Source organism: Balaenoptera musculus, chromosome 9, assembly GCF_009873245.2.
Source record: "Balaenoptera musculus isolate JJ_BM4_2016_0621 chromosome 9, mBalMus1.pri.v3, whole genome shotgun sequence".
In the NCBI taxonomy this organism is placed as follows: Eukaryota; Metazoa; Chordata; class Mammalia; order Artiodactyla; family Balaenopteridae; genus Balaenoptera; species Balaenoptera musculus.
Genome location: NC_045793.1, coordinates 23156124 through 23170847, shown reverse-complemented (window position 1 = coordinate 23170847; position 14724 = coordinate 23156124). Strand labels below are relative to the sequence as shown.

Below are 14724 nucleotides of genomic sequence, written 5' to 3'. Positions count from 1 at the left end.
ATCTCCCTATCATTGGACACTGAAAGTGTTTCTAATTTTCTGCCATTATAAATAATATCGTAGTGTGTATCTTTGTCCATACATCTTTCCATGCATCTATGATTATTTCTTTAGGAATAAATTCCTAGAAGTGGAATAGCTGGGTCAAAGGGTATGTACATTTTAATGCTTTTGATACATAAAATGTCAAATTTTAAGCTAATCACTTGTTATATTCTGTCTTGTATTGCTATCTAATTGTTTTATGTGTTTGTCTTGTCTCCCTAATTAGAGTATAACTTCTTGAGGGCAAGGGAAGTTTCTTATACATCTTGTGTATCCTTTGATAGTGTGGTGGACAATGTTGGACTTATGAGTGATCGACAAATATTGTATTGATTTAAAGCTGTGCTTCTCCAGTCTTTGGATGCCATAAACCTATAAATTTAAATATATGTATATTTTGGGGATACACATAGGCTTGCAAATTTTTTATTTTTCCAAGAAAGAATATTAAAAAACAAAATCAAGTACCATATTCTATCACCTTCATCTCTTAAAATAAAAGAAGATTTAATAACAAAAGTTTCTAATTTCTGAAAAAAGGACAGACTTTTAAATGGAACATTTTAGCATTTTTAAAAACTCATTGGCTTGTCCATATTTTTCTCATTTTGTGTTGGACTGGTGAATCTTCACCTTAGCCCACCAGTGGTCTGTAGACCAGCATTTGGGAACTACTGATTTAAAAGACTTGGAGGATTAATAGATAAACCCTTTTGCAACCCTTTTGCAAAATAATTCTTTCCCTTGCTCACGAGTCTGTCTCCGCCACAATATTAAGTATACATGTGCAGGTAATGCTATTTCATGACACTGAATTTATGTATCTCTATGTACAAGTGCTATAGTAAACAGACCAGACCTTGCTGATGAACATCTCAGATATTTCCAATTGCCAAAACCAAAAACTATATATGCTTTCCAAGGAATTTGAGACAGGTTAAGTGTGGTATAGTAGAAAGAAGGCAGGTGTTAGAGTCAAACTGCCCAGGCTTGACTCCTGGCTTTGGCATTAAGTCACTTAATTTTTTTTTAGCTTCATTACTTGTAAAATTAAGATGATAATATCTTCCTCAAAGTGTTCTTATAGCCCCTGTTATAGCAATTACTTCACTGTAATGTAATTATTAGTTTAGGCACCTGCCTTCCTCACAAGACCATGAGTTCTTGAGGCTAGGAGTCATATCCTCCTTTGGCTACTGTGGAGCCTAGTCTAGGGCTCAAGGCATAGCAGGTGCTTAATGAAATGACTGTTGAATCCATACAGGGTTGTTGTGAGGCTCAAATGAGATAATACTTGTAGAAGCTCTTTGTAAACTTTAAATTCTGTACCAGTGTTAATTGTTTTTATTGCTTGTAAGAGCTGTCTTTGGGAGCTATCAAACCTTTGGGAAGAGACAAAATTATCCCATTTAACACTTCTACTATGCTTTGCATTTTTCTTCTATGTTATAAGAAAACAAGTTTTAATTGGGGTTATTGTGCAGTTAATTTGCTTCCTGTGAAGGCAGAGGAATTTCCTTTTTTTTCTCCCCCCACAGTGTAAGTGTCATGATATAAATGTTTGTTTTATTTGGTTGGTACCACAAAATTTTAATTATAGCAAGATCAGCTTATTTCATACTTAAAGAATGGTGCCCATTGCTTTATCCTCTTAACCATATAACTGATAAAAGAATACCAAACCTGGAAGAGAACAGGAGCCTACGTTATGCCAAATTAATTTTAGTCAGAGCTCCCTTTTTAACATTCACCGACTTGTAAAAATGTCATCGTTTCTAATCTGTTTATAAAGCTCCTGGTGAATTTTTGCCACAAGATGGCATTGGTGATTATTGAATGCATGTCTATTGAACAAGAATTCCGAAAAATGGTGCACATAATTGTTCTTATTCTTTTGGGGATGAGTTGAAAACCTTCATCACTGCTTATATATTAATTAAATTTTGTTTTGACTTCCAAAACAGGGTTAAATGCTACTTTACATCACTTCTTTCTGTATTCAAGTATTGTTTTGTTTCCTGTTTTTCTGTCTTTATAACTACAGTTACTATGTATTATTTGCCATGTGTTGTATGTGTCTGACTTATTGCTGATAATTGTGGTAACAGGTAAGAAGAAAATACGATGGGACCCAGTTAGGAGGCGCTTCATTCAGTCCTGTCCCATCATAAGGATCCCTAACAGGTTTTTGAGAGGTGGGTGATAACTAGCAAGAGATCTGTGCTTCATATGGGTTAAAGGGAACTTTGAATGAATTTTCTAAACTCAAAACTCTGGTTTTTAAAAATTGTCTAAACAGCTAAAATTGGATGAAAGAAAATCTAGAATTTAATTTTAAACCTGTGTTTCATAGTGACCACTGTTGGAATTGTAGTTACAAGTTTTAGGAAGTTAGAATCACTTAATGTGTATTAGGTGGTAGAAATAAATCATCTCATTGATGTCAGTATTATTCTACTGTAAACATATTAAAAAGAACTTTGAAAAATTTATAAAATATGGGGTATGGGAAATAATTTTCTAAATATGATTTTAAGAAATAAATAAAATTTATGTGACTATAAAACTAAAAACCTCATGTCAGAAACCATAAATAAAAAGATAAAAGGGGGAAATATTTGTAACAAATGGTTAATATCATGAATATATAAAGAGCTCTTGTAAATCAATAGTTTAAAAGCAAATACCCACTAGAAAAATAGGTAAAAGAACATGAATAATCAATTTGTAAAAAAGAAAGGTCAATAAATATGAACAAATGTTTATTTTCACTATTGTTATAAACATAATTAAAATAATAAGATTATCATTTTTACCTATTAGATTGGCAAAGACTAAAAATAAGAATACTCAGTGTTGCAAGGGTATGGGGAAATGAAGCTCATATATTGGAGGAAGTGTAAATTTGACACAGCCTTTCTGGATTTAATTTGGCAATATGTATCAAAAGCCTTGAAAATGTTCACATCCTTTGACCTAGTAATTCTTACTTTTAGAAATGTTTCATTCTTTCTATTTTTTACTTCTTCTAGTAAAACATACTCCCTACTGAAAAAAGAAAATCTCAGAAGAGGGTTGAAAACTCTGGTTCATACTATTTTTCTAGACATAATAAATTGTCAGACAAGCGTTTTTAATGTTATAGTTTAGACCTTATTATTTATAAGTCAGTGTATCTAATTTTGACTGAAGAGATTATTTTTAAAAAAAACAAAAAGACTAGAAAAAAGACCTGCAGCTGCTAAAGATGTTTCTATATCTAGTGCCTAACCTATTTTTAGCGGCCAAGGTCTGGATCATGAAAAAAATAAAATCTTGCCTAAATGGGTCAAGATAAGATACTTAGGGTGCTATGCTACCTTTTATTTTATTTCATTTTATTTTATTTTATTTTATCATTTGACCGCGCCATGTGGCTTGTGGGATCTTAGTTCCCTGACCAGGGGTTGAACCCGGGCCATGGAAGTGAAGAGACCAAGTACTAACCACTGGACCGCCAGGGAATTCCTGCTATGCTACCTTTTAGCATAAATAATTTTATTGATAGAAGCTAATAGGTAATTTTAGTGTTATGTGACAAAAAAACCATTGTGCACACATAGCCAAGCAGTACATCTAATTTGATAAAGTTTTTTCTTTTTTCTATTTAAAAATTAGAATGCTAATTTTTTGATTTACAATGAGAAGGCTAACTTGGGGGCTGACTAAATTTAAGTATAATTAAGAAATTGTTTAATTAGGATGTAAAATTCAATATAATACCAGTTTTGTACAAATATAAACATAAAAAACAAAGGAAATAGTGAAATAACATTATATCTGGATGGTGGGATTTTATTTTCTTTATATTCTCTGTTTTTCAATATTTTAATCATGGAAAAAAGAGATTAGCACAGGTAAGTTTCATATCTTTGGTTATTTTCATAAGCCCTAAATTGCCTCAAAAAATTGCCGAGGAAGATGGTCTCTGACAGTGCTGAGAAGAGTGAGGCGGGAGTAAACTCAGCATTAGCAACAGCAAGATCACCAGTGACCACTTCTAAATCAGTGGCCTTGTCTTAGTCCTCACCTTCTTTGACCTGTTTGTAGTGTTTGATCTGTTGACCACCTGTACCTTCTTAAAGTTTTCTCTTCTTTTGGGTTATACTTTGCTGTACAATCTGAGATGTTTTCTTCCTGCCTCTTTGATTGTTCATTCTGTTTCCTTTACTGGCTTCTTTCTTCCTACTCACTAAAGATGGGTATTGCTCCAATGTTCTGTCCTCTCCATTATCTCCTTTGGTTATCTCATCAGATTTCACAGACTTAACTAACCTCGTTCGTTCGTTCGTTCATGCTTTCATTCTTTCAGTATTTTTTGATTGCCTCCTGTGTAACAGGCTTTGTGCTAGTTCAATCATCTAGATTATAGAGAATCCAGTAAAGAAACAATTACAGAATAATTTGAGTGTAATTCTTTGTGAAAAGTGTCCTGATGAGGTAGTGTGGTATGGGAGCACACAGAAGAGGTACCTGACTCAGCATGTGGGAAGGACAGGGGAAGATAAGTAGCCATCAGGATGACTTTTCAGAAGAAATGTATTGAGTAGTCTGAGTATGTGTTAACAGGGGAAGGTTGGAACATCTCAAACCACAAGGACCAAACAGCTTAAATAAAGGCAGTTAGGCAAAACAGAGCACGGTCTTTCAGAGAACTGTAGGAAGTTCGGCAGAGTGGGAAAGAGTGTGGAAAGAAGAAGCTGGAGAGGGCCCAGATCAAGTGGAGCACCACCCAAGGGGAGTTTCTAGGATCAGTTTATTTAATTAATGAAGAGATTTAATTGGAAGACCAGTTAGGGTTATTAGAGTTATCAAGGTGAGAAATGATAGAGGCTGCAACTAAGGTAGTTATATTTAGTAGGAATAGAGAGTAGGTAATTGATTTGAAATATAAGGAAGTGGAATTAGATGAGACTTGATGACCAATTCAAGAGGAGGGAAAAGTCAAGAAAGCTTCCAGCTTTCTGTGTGGACCATTTTCTCTTTACCAGGTATTATATAGATGGATGGAAGAGCAGATTGAGGGAAAAAATGATAAATTCAGTTTAATCTCCCCAAGCCAGTAATAGCATATCCTTGAACACTCAGTCTACGAGTTATTTCTAGAGAAACCTCCTTGGAAGGCTTGTCTCTTTGTTTTGATTGCACCCTCTGTGTATCTGCCTGTATCATAACACTTACCACACTGAATTATAGTCATTTGTTTACTTGTTCCTGCCTGCCATAGACTGTAAGCTCTGTAAGGGCAGGGACAGTGGAACAGTGCCTTTCATTTCTTTATCTCCAGTTTGTAGCACAGTGCATGTAGTAGGTATATCATATGTATTTGAGTTGAACTGAATTATTTGTAAGGCTGCTGTCAGGGAATAGGATGGGACTAAAATTTTAGTACATTCTCAACTTCTCTCTGGTGGTGGTGACAGTAAACTAATAAGTTGCTGAGAATACGAAAATGCTATTTAGTGTTTCCTTAGATTTTTAAAACAACTTATCTATACTTTTGAAATTGCCACTTTCAAGCCTCTCGTTTTGGGACTCCTACACATTATCTCTTTTGATTCTGATTAAACAGTTTCATAGGGCTCATTTTCTGTCGCTAGATTCCTTCACTAGATCCTGCATATTCTCTAAAAGATGTTGCTACCCATTATAAGTGGTGTGAAAACAATACCAGTGTAGTGAAAACAGTGTGTTTTCATTACAAAATGATAGACCGATTACACCCATTTACCCTCCTGTACTTCTCACTTATTACTGAAAATGACAAAGCAGACCTACAAAAAAGAATGAATCATAATTATATTGAAAAACAGAAAAGGGAGGCTTTGAAGCCAGATTACCTATGTCTGAATCCAGGCTGTGCCATTTACCAACTGTGTGACTTTAGACAAGTTGCTTGTTCTTTTTTGCCTCAGTTTCCTCATCTGTAAAATTAGGATGATGGTAATAGTACCAACCTCCTAGGTTTGTTGTGAGTATTGAGAGGTAATATGTGCAAAGCACTTAGAAGAGTTTTTACATCTAGCCAATGTGTTTTTTTCCATAATTGAAAACTTTTATTTATCAGAAACAAAGTCAGCATAACAAGCCAAATTAATTGCCTTAACTCTAGCTTGTCAACTAGCTAAAGACCAGGATAACAAATATTTATACTGACAGTCTGTTTAGCCAATGTTGACTTAATGTTAGCTGCTGTCATTCTTGCTATCGTTATAATACCAGAAAATTTGAGGAATTTCAGGGTAACAGAAAGCAGTTGGAATTCTAATGATTGAGAAACTAGAACAGAATAAAATGCAACCCCAAATAGGTACTCCTGCTGCATGCTGGAAATCAGTTAATTTCTTAAAGAGCTCCTTTCCTGAAACTCAAGCCTAGAATCAGCAAGTGGAGGAGGAGGGAGCAGGTAGGGGGAAGATGGAACATCAGGGCAAATAATTAAGGGACTGCCTTCAGAACTGTCATTTCTCCTACTTCTCACCCTCCCTCCCTGGCAATGGCATTAGTTCTAAGATAAAGCTCTAAGAACAGTTCTTCAAGCAAAGTAGCGGATTTGTTTAGGGGGGGTTGAACAGGCAGTGCTTTCATGGACTGGGATTGGAAAGAGTGTGCGCACAAAGCAGAGCTTTAAGTAATGGACCTCCACAATAGATTGGATGAGGAGGGTGGAATAGGGGGAGCAGAAGAAAGCAAACTCCACCGAGGACTGATGTACGTTAAATGACCATGCTAGCAAAATGCAGCCTTCCTTATTTTAGAAAAACTGCTTTTTCTCCACTTCTAAAGAGAAACCTGTCTGTGAGTGTACCACTTACCTGCAGACACCCATAATCAAACACATCTCCCATTTGGAGGTTTGGAGACAGAGTAATACAACTGTGGAGGAAATTCCTTATCTCTTAGAATACTAATCAATGTAGCCCTTCATTTATTAATATGAATCAGTGATCAAGGCTTACTAGACACTTGAGGGAAACTAAACTTGTTCTGATCACAGCAGGTTTCGTCAGACTCAAGAGAGAATTGGGTCCACAAATAAAAAGACAACTGCCGTGCAAAAAAAAGGAATGGTTAAGGAATGAGTTCCATATTGAAACTTGCTGAGATAAAGATGCAGTTGGAGGATTAAATAATACACAGGCTTATGACCAAATTTTACAAAAATAAAGTAGAGGAAATTTACAGACCTTAAAGCAGGAGGACAAAAAATAGAAAGTACATGAGGAAAATTATACTTTGAGGGTAGATCTAAGTGATCCAGTATCCATTTTATAGAGTTACATAAGGAAAGACAGTGGAAGAGAGAAACTAAAGAAATAAAGAATATTTCCCTATGCTGAAGAAAGACTCTCGAGTTTTCAAGTATAAAGGGCCCACCAAGGAACAAGCTAGAAAAATGTAAAAGCAAAAAGCATCTATCTGTACATTACTGAACTACTTATGATTCCAAAGATAGAAAACAGGCTACGCAGAAAGACTCAAGACTGAGATTTCTCACCTGCAACATAGTTTGCTAGAAGATAAGTGCCTTCAGTGTTCTGAGGGAAGATTATTTTGAACACAGAACTGTACCCAGCCTCACTAATATTTAAATGTTTAAATGGAGGTCAAAATAAATAAGAACTCTGAAAGCTTATGAAGACACCCTTTTTGAGAAAATTACTTGAAGAGGTGTTCCCAGTAAAATGAAAAACAAATCCAAGAAAGAGGAAGGTTTGGGCACAAGAAGCAGTAGTGTACAAAAAAAGCAGAAAAACTTAGAGTTGTGTCTAAATACAGGGACTGTGAAGCCTGGTATAATTGATAAGAAAAGTTTTCTAAATATATAAAAGAAAAATGTAAATCTAGTATATGTGTATGTGTGTGTATGTATATATATATAACATTTCTGTAACTAACATTTCAGATGATTTAAACAAACGGGGGATAGGAAGAAAGTAAAACTCTGCTAAAGATCTTATAATTTTTCATTTTAGAATTTCTAGGTGTAATATATGCTTATTAAAATTCAAATAATATGGAAATATATAGGGTGAAAAATGAATGTCCTTATCTTAAGCATATATAACAAATTTGTATAAATCAATAAGAAAAAGACATCTCAGTACAAGAATGTATAAAAGGCTTGAGCAGGCACTTCCCAAAAGGATCAATCCAGTTGGCCAACAAACATGAAAAGGTGCTCAACCTCATTAGTAATGAGATAGATGCATGTTAAAACCACGGTGAGCTAGGTCTACAAACTCACAGGAATTGCTAAATTAAAAAGACTGATGATACTAATACTAAATATTTTGTAACCAGTTTGGCCTTTATCTAGTAAAGGTAAAGATTTCCATACATTATGACTCAGGAATTCCATTTCTACATTTATAGCCAACAAATATGGGCCCCTGTACACCTGAAAACACGTACAAAAATGTTTATAGCAGCATTAAGAGCCACTAATTTGAACAACCCAAATGTCCATTCACGCAACATAGACTGGATAAATTGTGGTATATATTCATACAAAGAAATACTATTTGGCAATGGAAATGAACAGACTGCCTCTAACCCCAGCAACGTGGATGAATCTCAGAAACATGATTTTGAATGAAAGATCCCATAAAGGAAACATACTATATCATTCTATACAAATACACTTCAAAACTAGGCCCAAATAAACAATATTGTTTAAGGATGCATACTTAGGTATAATAAAGCTATTAAAAGAAAGCAGGTTTTATGATTGCCATAAAAATCAGGAAATAGGTTTCCTCTGGAAGTGAAGGCAGTGGGATGGAGAGGGTTGTGATCAAAAGGGGCAGGTAAGAGGGCATCTGTGTGCTGGCAGTATTCTGTTTTTGACCTGGATGATGACGACATGTTACCTTTCTGATAATTTATTAAACTATACATTTATAATTATGTATGTTTCTATACATGTGTTATATTTCATAATAAAAGAGGTTAAATTTAAAAAGCAAGGTCCCATTTCGCATCGTTACTCCTCACCTTATTCCCCTTTCCAGAAGTAACCACTGTTAATAGCCAAATTTCTTTCCAGACGTGGTTTACTCTTACTGTTGTTAGAGAAATACAAATTTATGGGTTTTTAAAAAATATTAGGGGTAATACTATGTAGATCTCCCTAGGGAAAAAGGAAAGGAAAAAAGAAAGCTTGATTATTTCAGTAAAATTAGAAAAGTGGGAAAATGAAATAATAAGAAAGAATGGTTAAAAATATATATATATATGATGGCAGGGATAAATCTAAATAAAAATAGAAATTAAGATCAAATTGGGTTTATCTGTGGAATGTATTTAGTACTTTAAAAGGTTAAAAGAAACAGTTTGATTTTTCTGTTACCAAAAGCATTTAATAAAATTTGATACTCAGTGTGTTCATTTTATTAAAATGCATCAAGCTATACTCTTATGATATATGTACTTTTCTATATATACATTTTAATAAAAACTTTATTTTAAACCATTCCTGGTTAAGAAAAAAATTTGTAGGCATCCAGGAATGAAAGAAATTTTATTTTACTGATAGACTATCTACAAGAAACCAATAGCAAATATCATATATAATAGTGAAACATTACCAATATCCTCATTAAAAATGTAAAGAACAAGACAAAAATGCCCATTATCATCTCCACTATTCAACCTTGTTCTGGAGGTTTCAGCCAATACAATGAAGAAAAAAATAAAAGGTACATATATTGGAAAGAAAGAGCTGAAAGTTGTCTTTAATAACAGGATGATATGATTGTCTTAATGTAAAATTCAAGATAATTAACTAATGATAACTAATATTAGAGTTTAGAAAATTGGCTGGATAAAATTTAAACTTGCAAAGATAAATTACTTTCCTGTATATTAACAACAAGCAATTAAAAAATAAAAGAGATATCTATTCACAATTATATAGAAAATGATAAGGTACTTAGGAATAAAAAACAAGAAGAAAACAATGGAACTATACTGATGATATCAAAAAGATGAGGATAAATGGCTAGAGACTATATTCCTTCATGGGTCATCTCAAGTAAAATCCTCAAGGGACTTGCTTAAAATTTAGTTTTAAATTTTAGTGTGACGTAATTTCAGACTTACAGAGAAGTTACAAGAATGGTAAAAAAATTGTCCTGTATTCACCCAGGTCCCCCAGATGTTAACATTTGATCACATTTGCTTTATCCTGCTCCCTCTCTCTCTCCTCTCCTCTTCCCTTTCTCCCCTCTCTATCTGTAATACATATGCATATACATATTGTTTTTCTGTTTGAACCACTTGAGATTAAGCTGCAGACACTATGCTCCTTTACCCCTAAATATTTTGGTGTTTGTTCCTGGAAAACAGATACTCTCTTATGTAACTGCAGAGCAAGTACCAAAATTGAGAAATTAACACTATTAACACTATAAATAATGGATTAAATTAACATTATCATCAGATTTACAGACCTCATTTCAGATTTTGCCAATTATTCCAATAATGTCCATAATAAAGTCCCGGAATCATGTGTTGCATTCAGTTCTCGTGTATCTTTAGCCTTGATATTTTTGAACAGTAGGGACTAGTCATACTGTAGAATTTCTTTTAGTTTGGGTTTGTCTTGTGTTTTTTCATGATTACGTTCAGCTTATACATTTTTGGCTGGAATACTGCGGAAGTAATGCTGTGTTCATTTCACTGCACATGATGTTGATTTGTCCCATTACTGGTGGTGTTAACTTTGATCACCTGGATAAGATGGTGTCTGCCCAAGGGGCCTCTTAACAGATTTTAACAAACTGATTCTAAAACCCAATGGAAGAGTAAATGGGGAAAAATAGCTAAGAAGTTTTTGTAAAAGAGTAACAAAGGGGAATTTGCCCTACTAGATGTTGATAGATACTTCAGAGCTGTCGTAATTAAAACGGTGTGGTAATGGTACAGGAATCAATAAATAAACAGTGGGACTGAACAGAGCCCAGAGGCCCAGGCCGATATGTAGTGACAGCTGTCTCAAGTATGCTTTGCTCAGCACTTGAAACCAACTCATGGTAACACCAAAGTCTGTCAAAGCAAGTTTCTTTTACTGCTGCCAACTTAGACTTAAGATTACTCTGCCCTAAGAAGCCAGATCTTTATATATGAATCTCATACAGTGTATGGAGTCTCTGTGGTAGGAGATGCTTACATAACCAAGAATATTGTGTGCTGCTGTGGATGGATGGCCTTTGCCTGAGCAGCTTGGGCTCTGGGAGTAGTAAAACGGTCTGCATATCAGTCAGGGATGGGAACCAGCTGGCCCAGTCTTCCCTGGCTTTCCTGTCCAGGCTTCCAGGTGTACAATAGAAGACCTGTCTTCTCAGGTAGAGGTAATGCTGGGCTTTATATTTGGAAAGAAGGGACCAGTTAAGTTAAACTGAATTTATCATTTAGGCTGTATGATATTTGTAACTAGTTAATACTTTTAGCAATAAAGGTTTTAATTTTTTTTTTTTTTTTATAATGGCCTTATCACAAATGTTTGATAGCACATCTAGAGGTGGCTACATCTTGTGATAGGCTTATTAAGCAAAAATGTTATATGCTACTTTATTTGCAAGCTTTCGCATTTAAGACTGTGTGATGTGTCTTGATTGTGTGCATTCTTAAAGAGCAATAGATTTTGTGTCCAAGGTGATTAGACCTGGATACTGGGATTTTACTAATTCTACTGTAGAACATGTCAATTTAGTATACGATAAAGATGGCATTTCAGTTCAGTGTAGAAGGGATGACTTTCCATAAGGGGTTTAGGGACAGTAGCCTCTCCATTTTGCAGGAAATATTAGAGCCATACCTCATAAAATACACAAAAATATGTTCTGAATGTATTCAGGTTCTGAATATTAAAAATCAAAACTAAAAAATTGTTAGAAATAAATAAGAATAGTAATTTTATAATGATGCAGAGCTAAATGAGATGTAAAGCAAATGAGCCTTTTGTTGTTGTTGCAAAGGAGCCTTAAAAGAAAAGATTGAGAGATTCAATTACACAAAAACTTCCATATAGTAAAAGGTACCATAAACAAAATTAAAAGCCCAATAGCAGGCTGGAAGAAAGAAATAGAATAAATAAATAATTTCTACAAATCCATGAGAAGACAACACAATAGATAGGAAAGTGGACAGGGGATATGATCAGGCAATTCCCCAAAGAAGAAATACAAATGGGCCAATAAATATGTGAACTAGTAAAAATCAGAGAAATACAAAGTAACCTGACACCCATCAGATTGGCACAAACTAAAAAGGTTGAAGAGGGCATAAAGGAATAGACACTACCGTACACTATTGCTGGGGATATAAATTGTTGCAGTCTTTTCGGAAAGCAATATGGGTCTATAACAGTATTATATCTGTAACAGTTTTCGGGGGGGGGGTCTGCGTTGGGTCTTCATTGCTGCGCACGGGCTTTCTCTAGTTGCGGTGAGCGGGGGCTACTCTTCGTTGTGGTGCACAGGTTTCTCATTGCGGTGGCTTCTGTTGTTGCAGAGCACGGGCTCTAGGCGCGTGGGCTCAGTAGTTGCAGCACGTGGGCCCTAGAGCGCAGGCTCAGTCGTTGTGGCGCACAGGCTTAGTTGCTCCGCGGTATGTGGGATCTTCCTGGACCAGGGATCGAACCCGTGTCCCCTGCATTGGCAGGCAGATTCTTAACCACTGCGCCACCGGGGAAGTCCCCTATCTGTGTCAATTTTAAGTGTATATTCCTTTGACCCCAGAAATTCTGTTTCCAGAAATTTTTAGACATTTGCATATAAATCTACGTAAAGAAAGCTTTGTTACCAAATTATTTGTTAACGGTAATAACGTTGGCGCAACCTCATCATTGCCTTATCTCTGACAGCTAGCTTCTTTCTTCCTTTGGGCTGCAAACTAAAGCCCATGTCCCTGGTTACAGTAAGCTCTGGCTTACTCCCTGGGGTAAAGAGCAAGTGTGCTCATCATTGTGACATGATGGGCACACTGAAGCAAAAAGGTGGCTCAGTTACCACAGGTACATACTCCCTCAGCTGCATGTTCCCTTCTGGGTATTGAGTTCACCTCTGCATACAGGTTCAGTTTTAATTTTTGACTTCTGCATTTTCTAATTGGAGTTCCTCAATCAGGTAACCTGATTCTGTGGCTGATTTTATTAGTAGCAAATACTTTTTAGGAAAGTGGGGTTTGCACATGGAGAATTTGGGACAAGATTCAGAGAACTACTTTAAGAATCTAAAACCCAGTTAAGTTTTGGTCAAGGTTGAGGAGCCTATGCTATATTCTTCATAATGAAAATTAATGTGTAGTCTCCATGACATTAACCTTGATAACTCCCCATGATTTATTCAAAATAAAATATGGCTTTCTAATATGTTAGTCACTCTTGGGCTATAAATATGTACAAAGAAATCTTTAGTTACTGACTAAAGAGAAAGAATAGTTACCTCTTCACTCCTAGCTATAAGACTTCTTGACAGGATGTTTAATATTTATCAAACGTTGATCAGATGCTCTTTACCCAGCAGTTTAATTTGCATAGATAATGGCATTATTTACAGAAGCCAGCAATTGAGCTAGACAAGCGCTTTTGATAGACATATTACGTGAGTCACAAAACTTTAAATTTTCTAGTAGCCACATGAAAAAAGTAAAAAATAGGTGACATTAATCTTAATTTTTATTTGACTCGAGATCAAAAATGTCATTTCAACCTATATTCAGATATAAAAATTAGTAACTTTACATTTATTTTTGGATACTAAGTGTTTGAAATCCAGGGGGTATTTTACATTTAAAGCATAGCTCAGTTTGAACCAGCCTTATTTCAGATGCTCAGGAGTCATATGTGGCTAGTGGCCACTGTGTTGGACAGCACAGGACTAGACTGTAAGCTCCAGAGGACAGAAAGAGTAATGGTCTTACCATTGTATCCTCAGCAACTAGTACAGTACCTGGTATGTAGCAGGCGTCCAGTAATATTTTTGGCTTAATGAATGAATGAATGAGTGGGTAAATATAAAATCATCTTTCATTGACTCCCCAACCTTTAATCCATGTGAGTTACATTTGTCTCAAAAATAGTTGGCAGTAAACTTAGAATGGAATGTCTTCTCCGTTGTACAGTCATTTAGAGAAAATCCTGGAATATACTGTATGTCTTTTCATATTTGCCCAAAAGCAGTTTTAAAAAGTATCTTTTGGCTCCAGGTAATAAAGCAAATGACATTATAGAGATTCTTAGAGTTCCTGTCTGTTGACCATAGCAACTCTGTTAAGTTTTTTTCTTAAAATTTGTCTTGCTAATTCTTAGAAGCATTTGTGTTTTGAGAAGACCATTGCATAATCCAACCCCTGTCCCCAAAATTGTATCTCTCTTAAGCACAATATCAAAGTCCACTGAGAGCTCTACACTGTTTTGATCATCCCTGTTGCTGTTAACTTTGACCTGAAGTTAGTATCAGTGAAACTTCTAGTGTCTGTTACATATCTCTAACTGTTTTAGGTGTTGTGGGTGATGCAGGCTAATTGCTATACATGATTTTTGCCCTTTAGAAACTTATAATTATTTGGAGAAGAAAAATAAATATTAACAAAATGAGTAGAGAAAAATTAAATTTGTAAATTTGTTCAGTGTTT

At 35.1% G+C, this 14724-nt stretch overlaps 1 protein-coding gene across 3 annotated transcripts in view; it reads left to right on the top strand.

Moving 5' to 3' along the window:
* KLHDC10 (kelch domain containing 10) overlaps positions 1-14724 on the top strand; it is a 59151-nt gene that overhangs the window by 24832 nt on the left and 19595 nt on the right. For 2 of the 3 annotated variants that reach the window (XM_036863289.1, XM_036863287.1), the window contains exon 2: positions 2154-2240. The exons of the other annotated variant lie outside the window; for it this stretch is intronic. In XM_036863289.1, coding sequence (XP_036719184.1) covers positions 2154-2240 — 87 coding nt within the window. The remainder of the gene's footprint in view (positions 1-2153; positions 2241-14724) is intronic. 3 annotated transcript variants of the gene reach the window in all.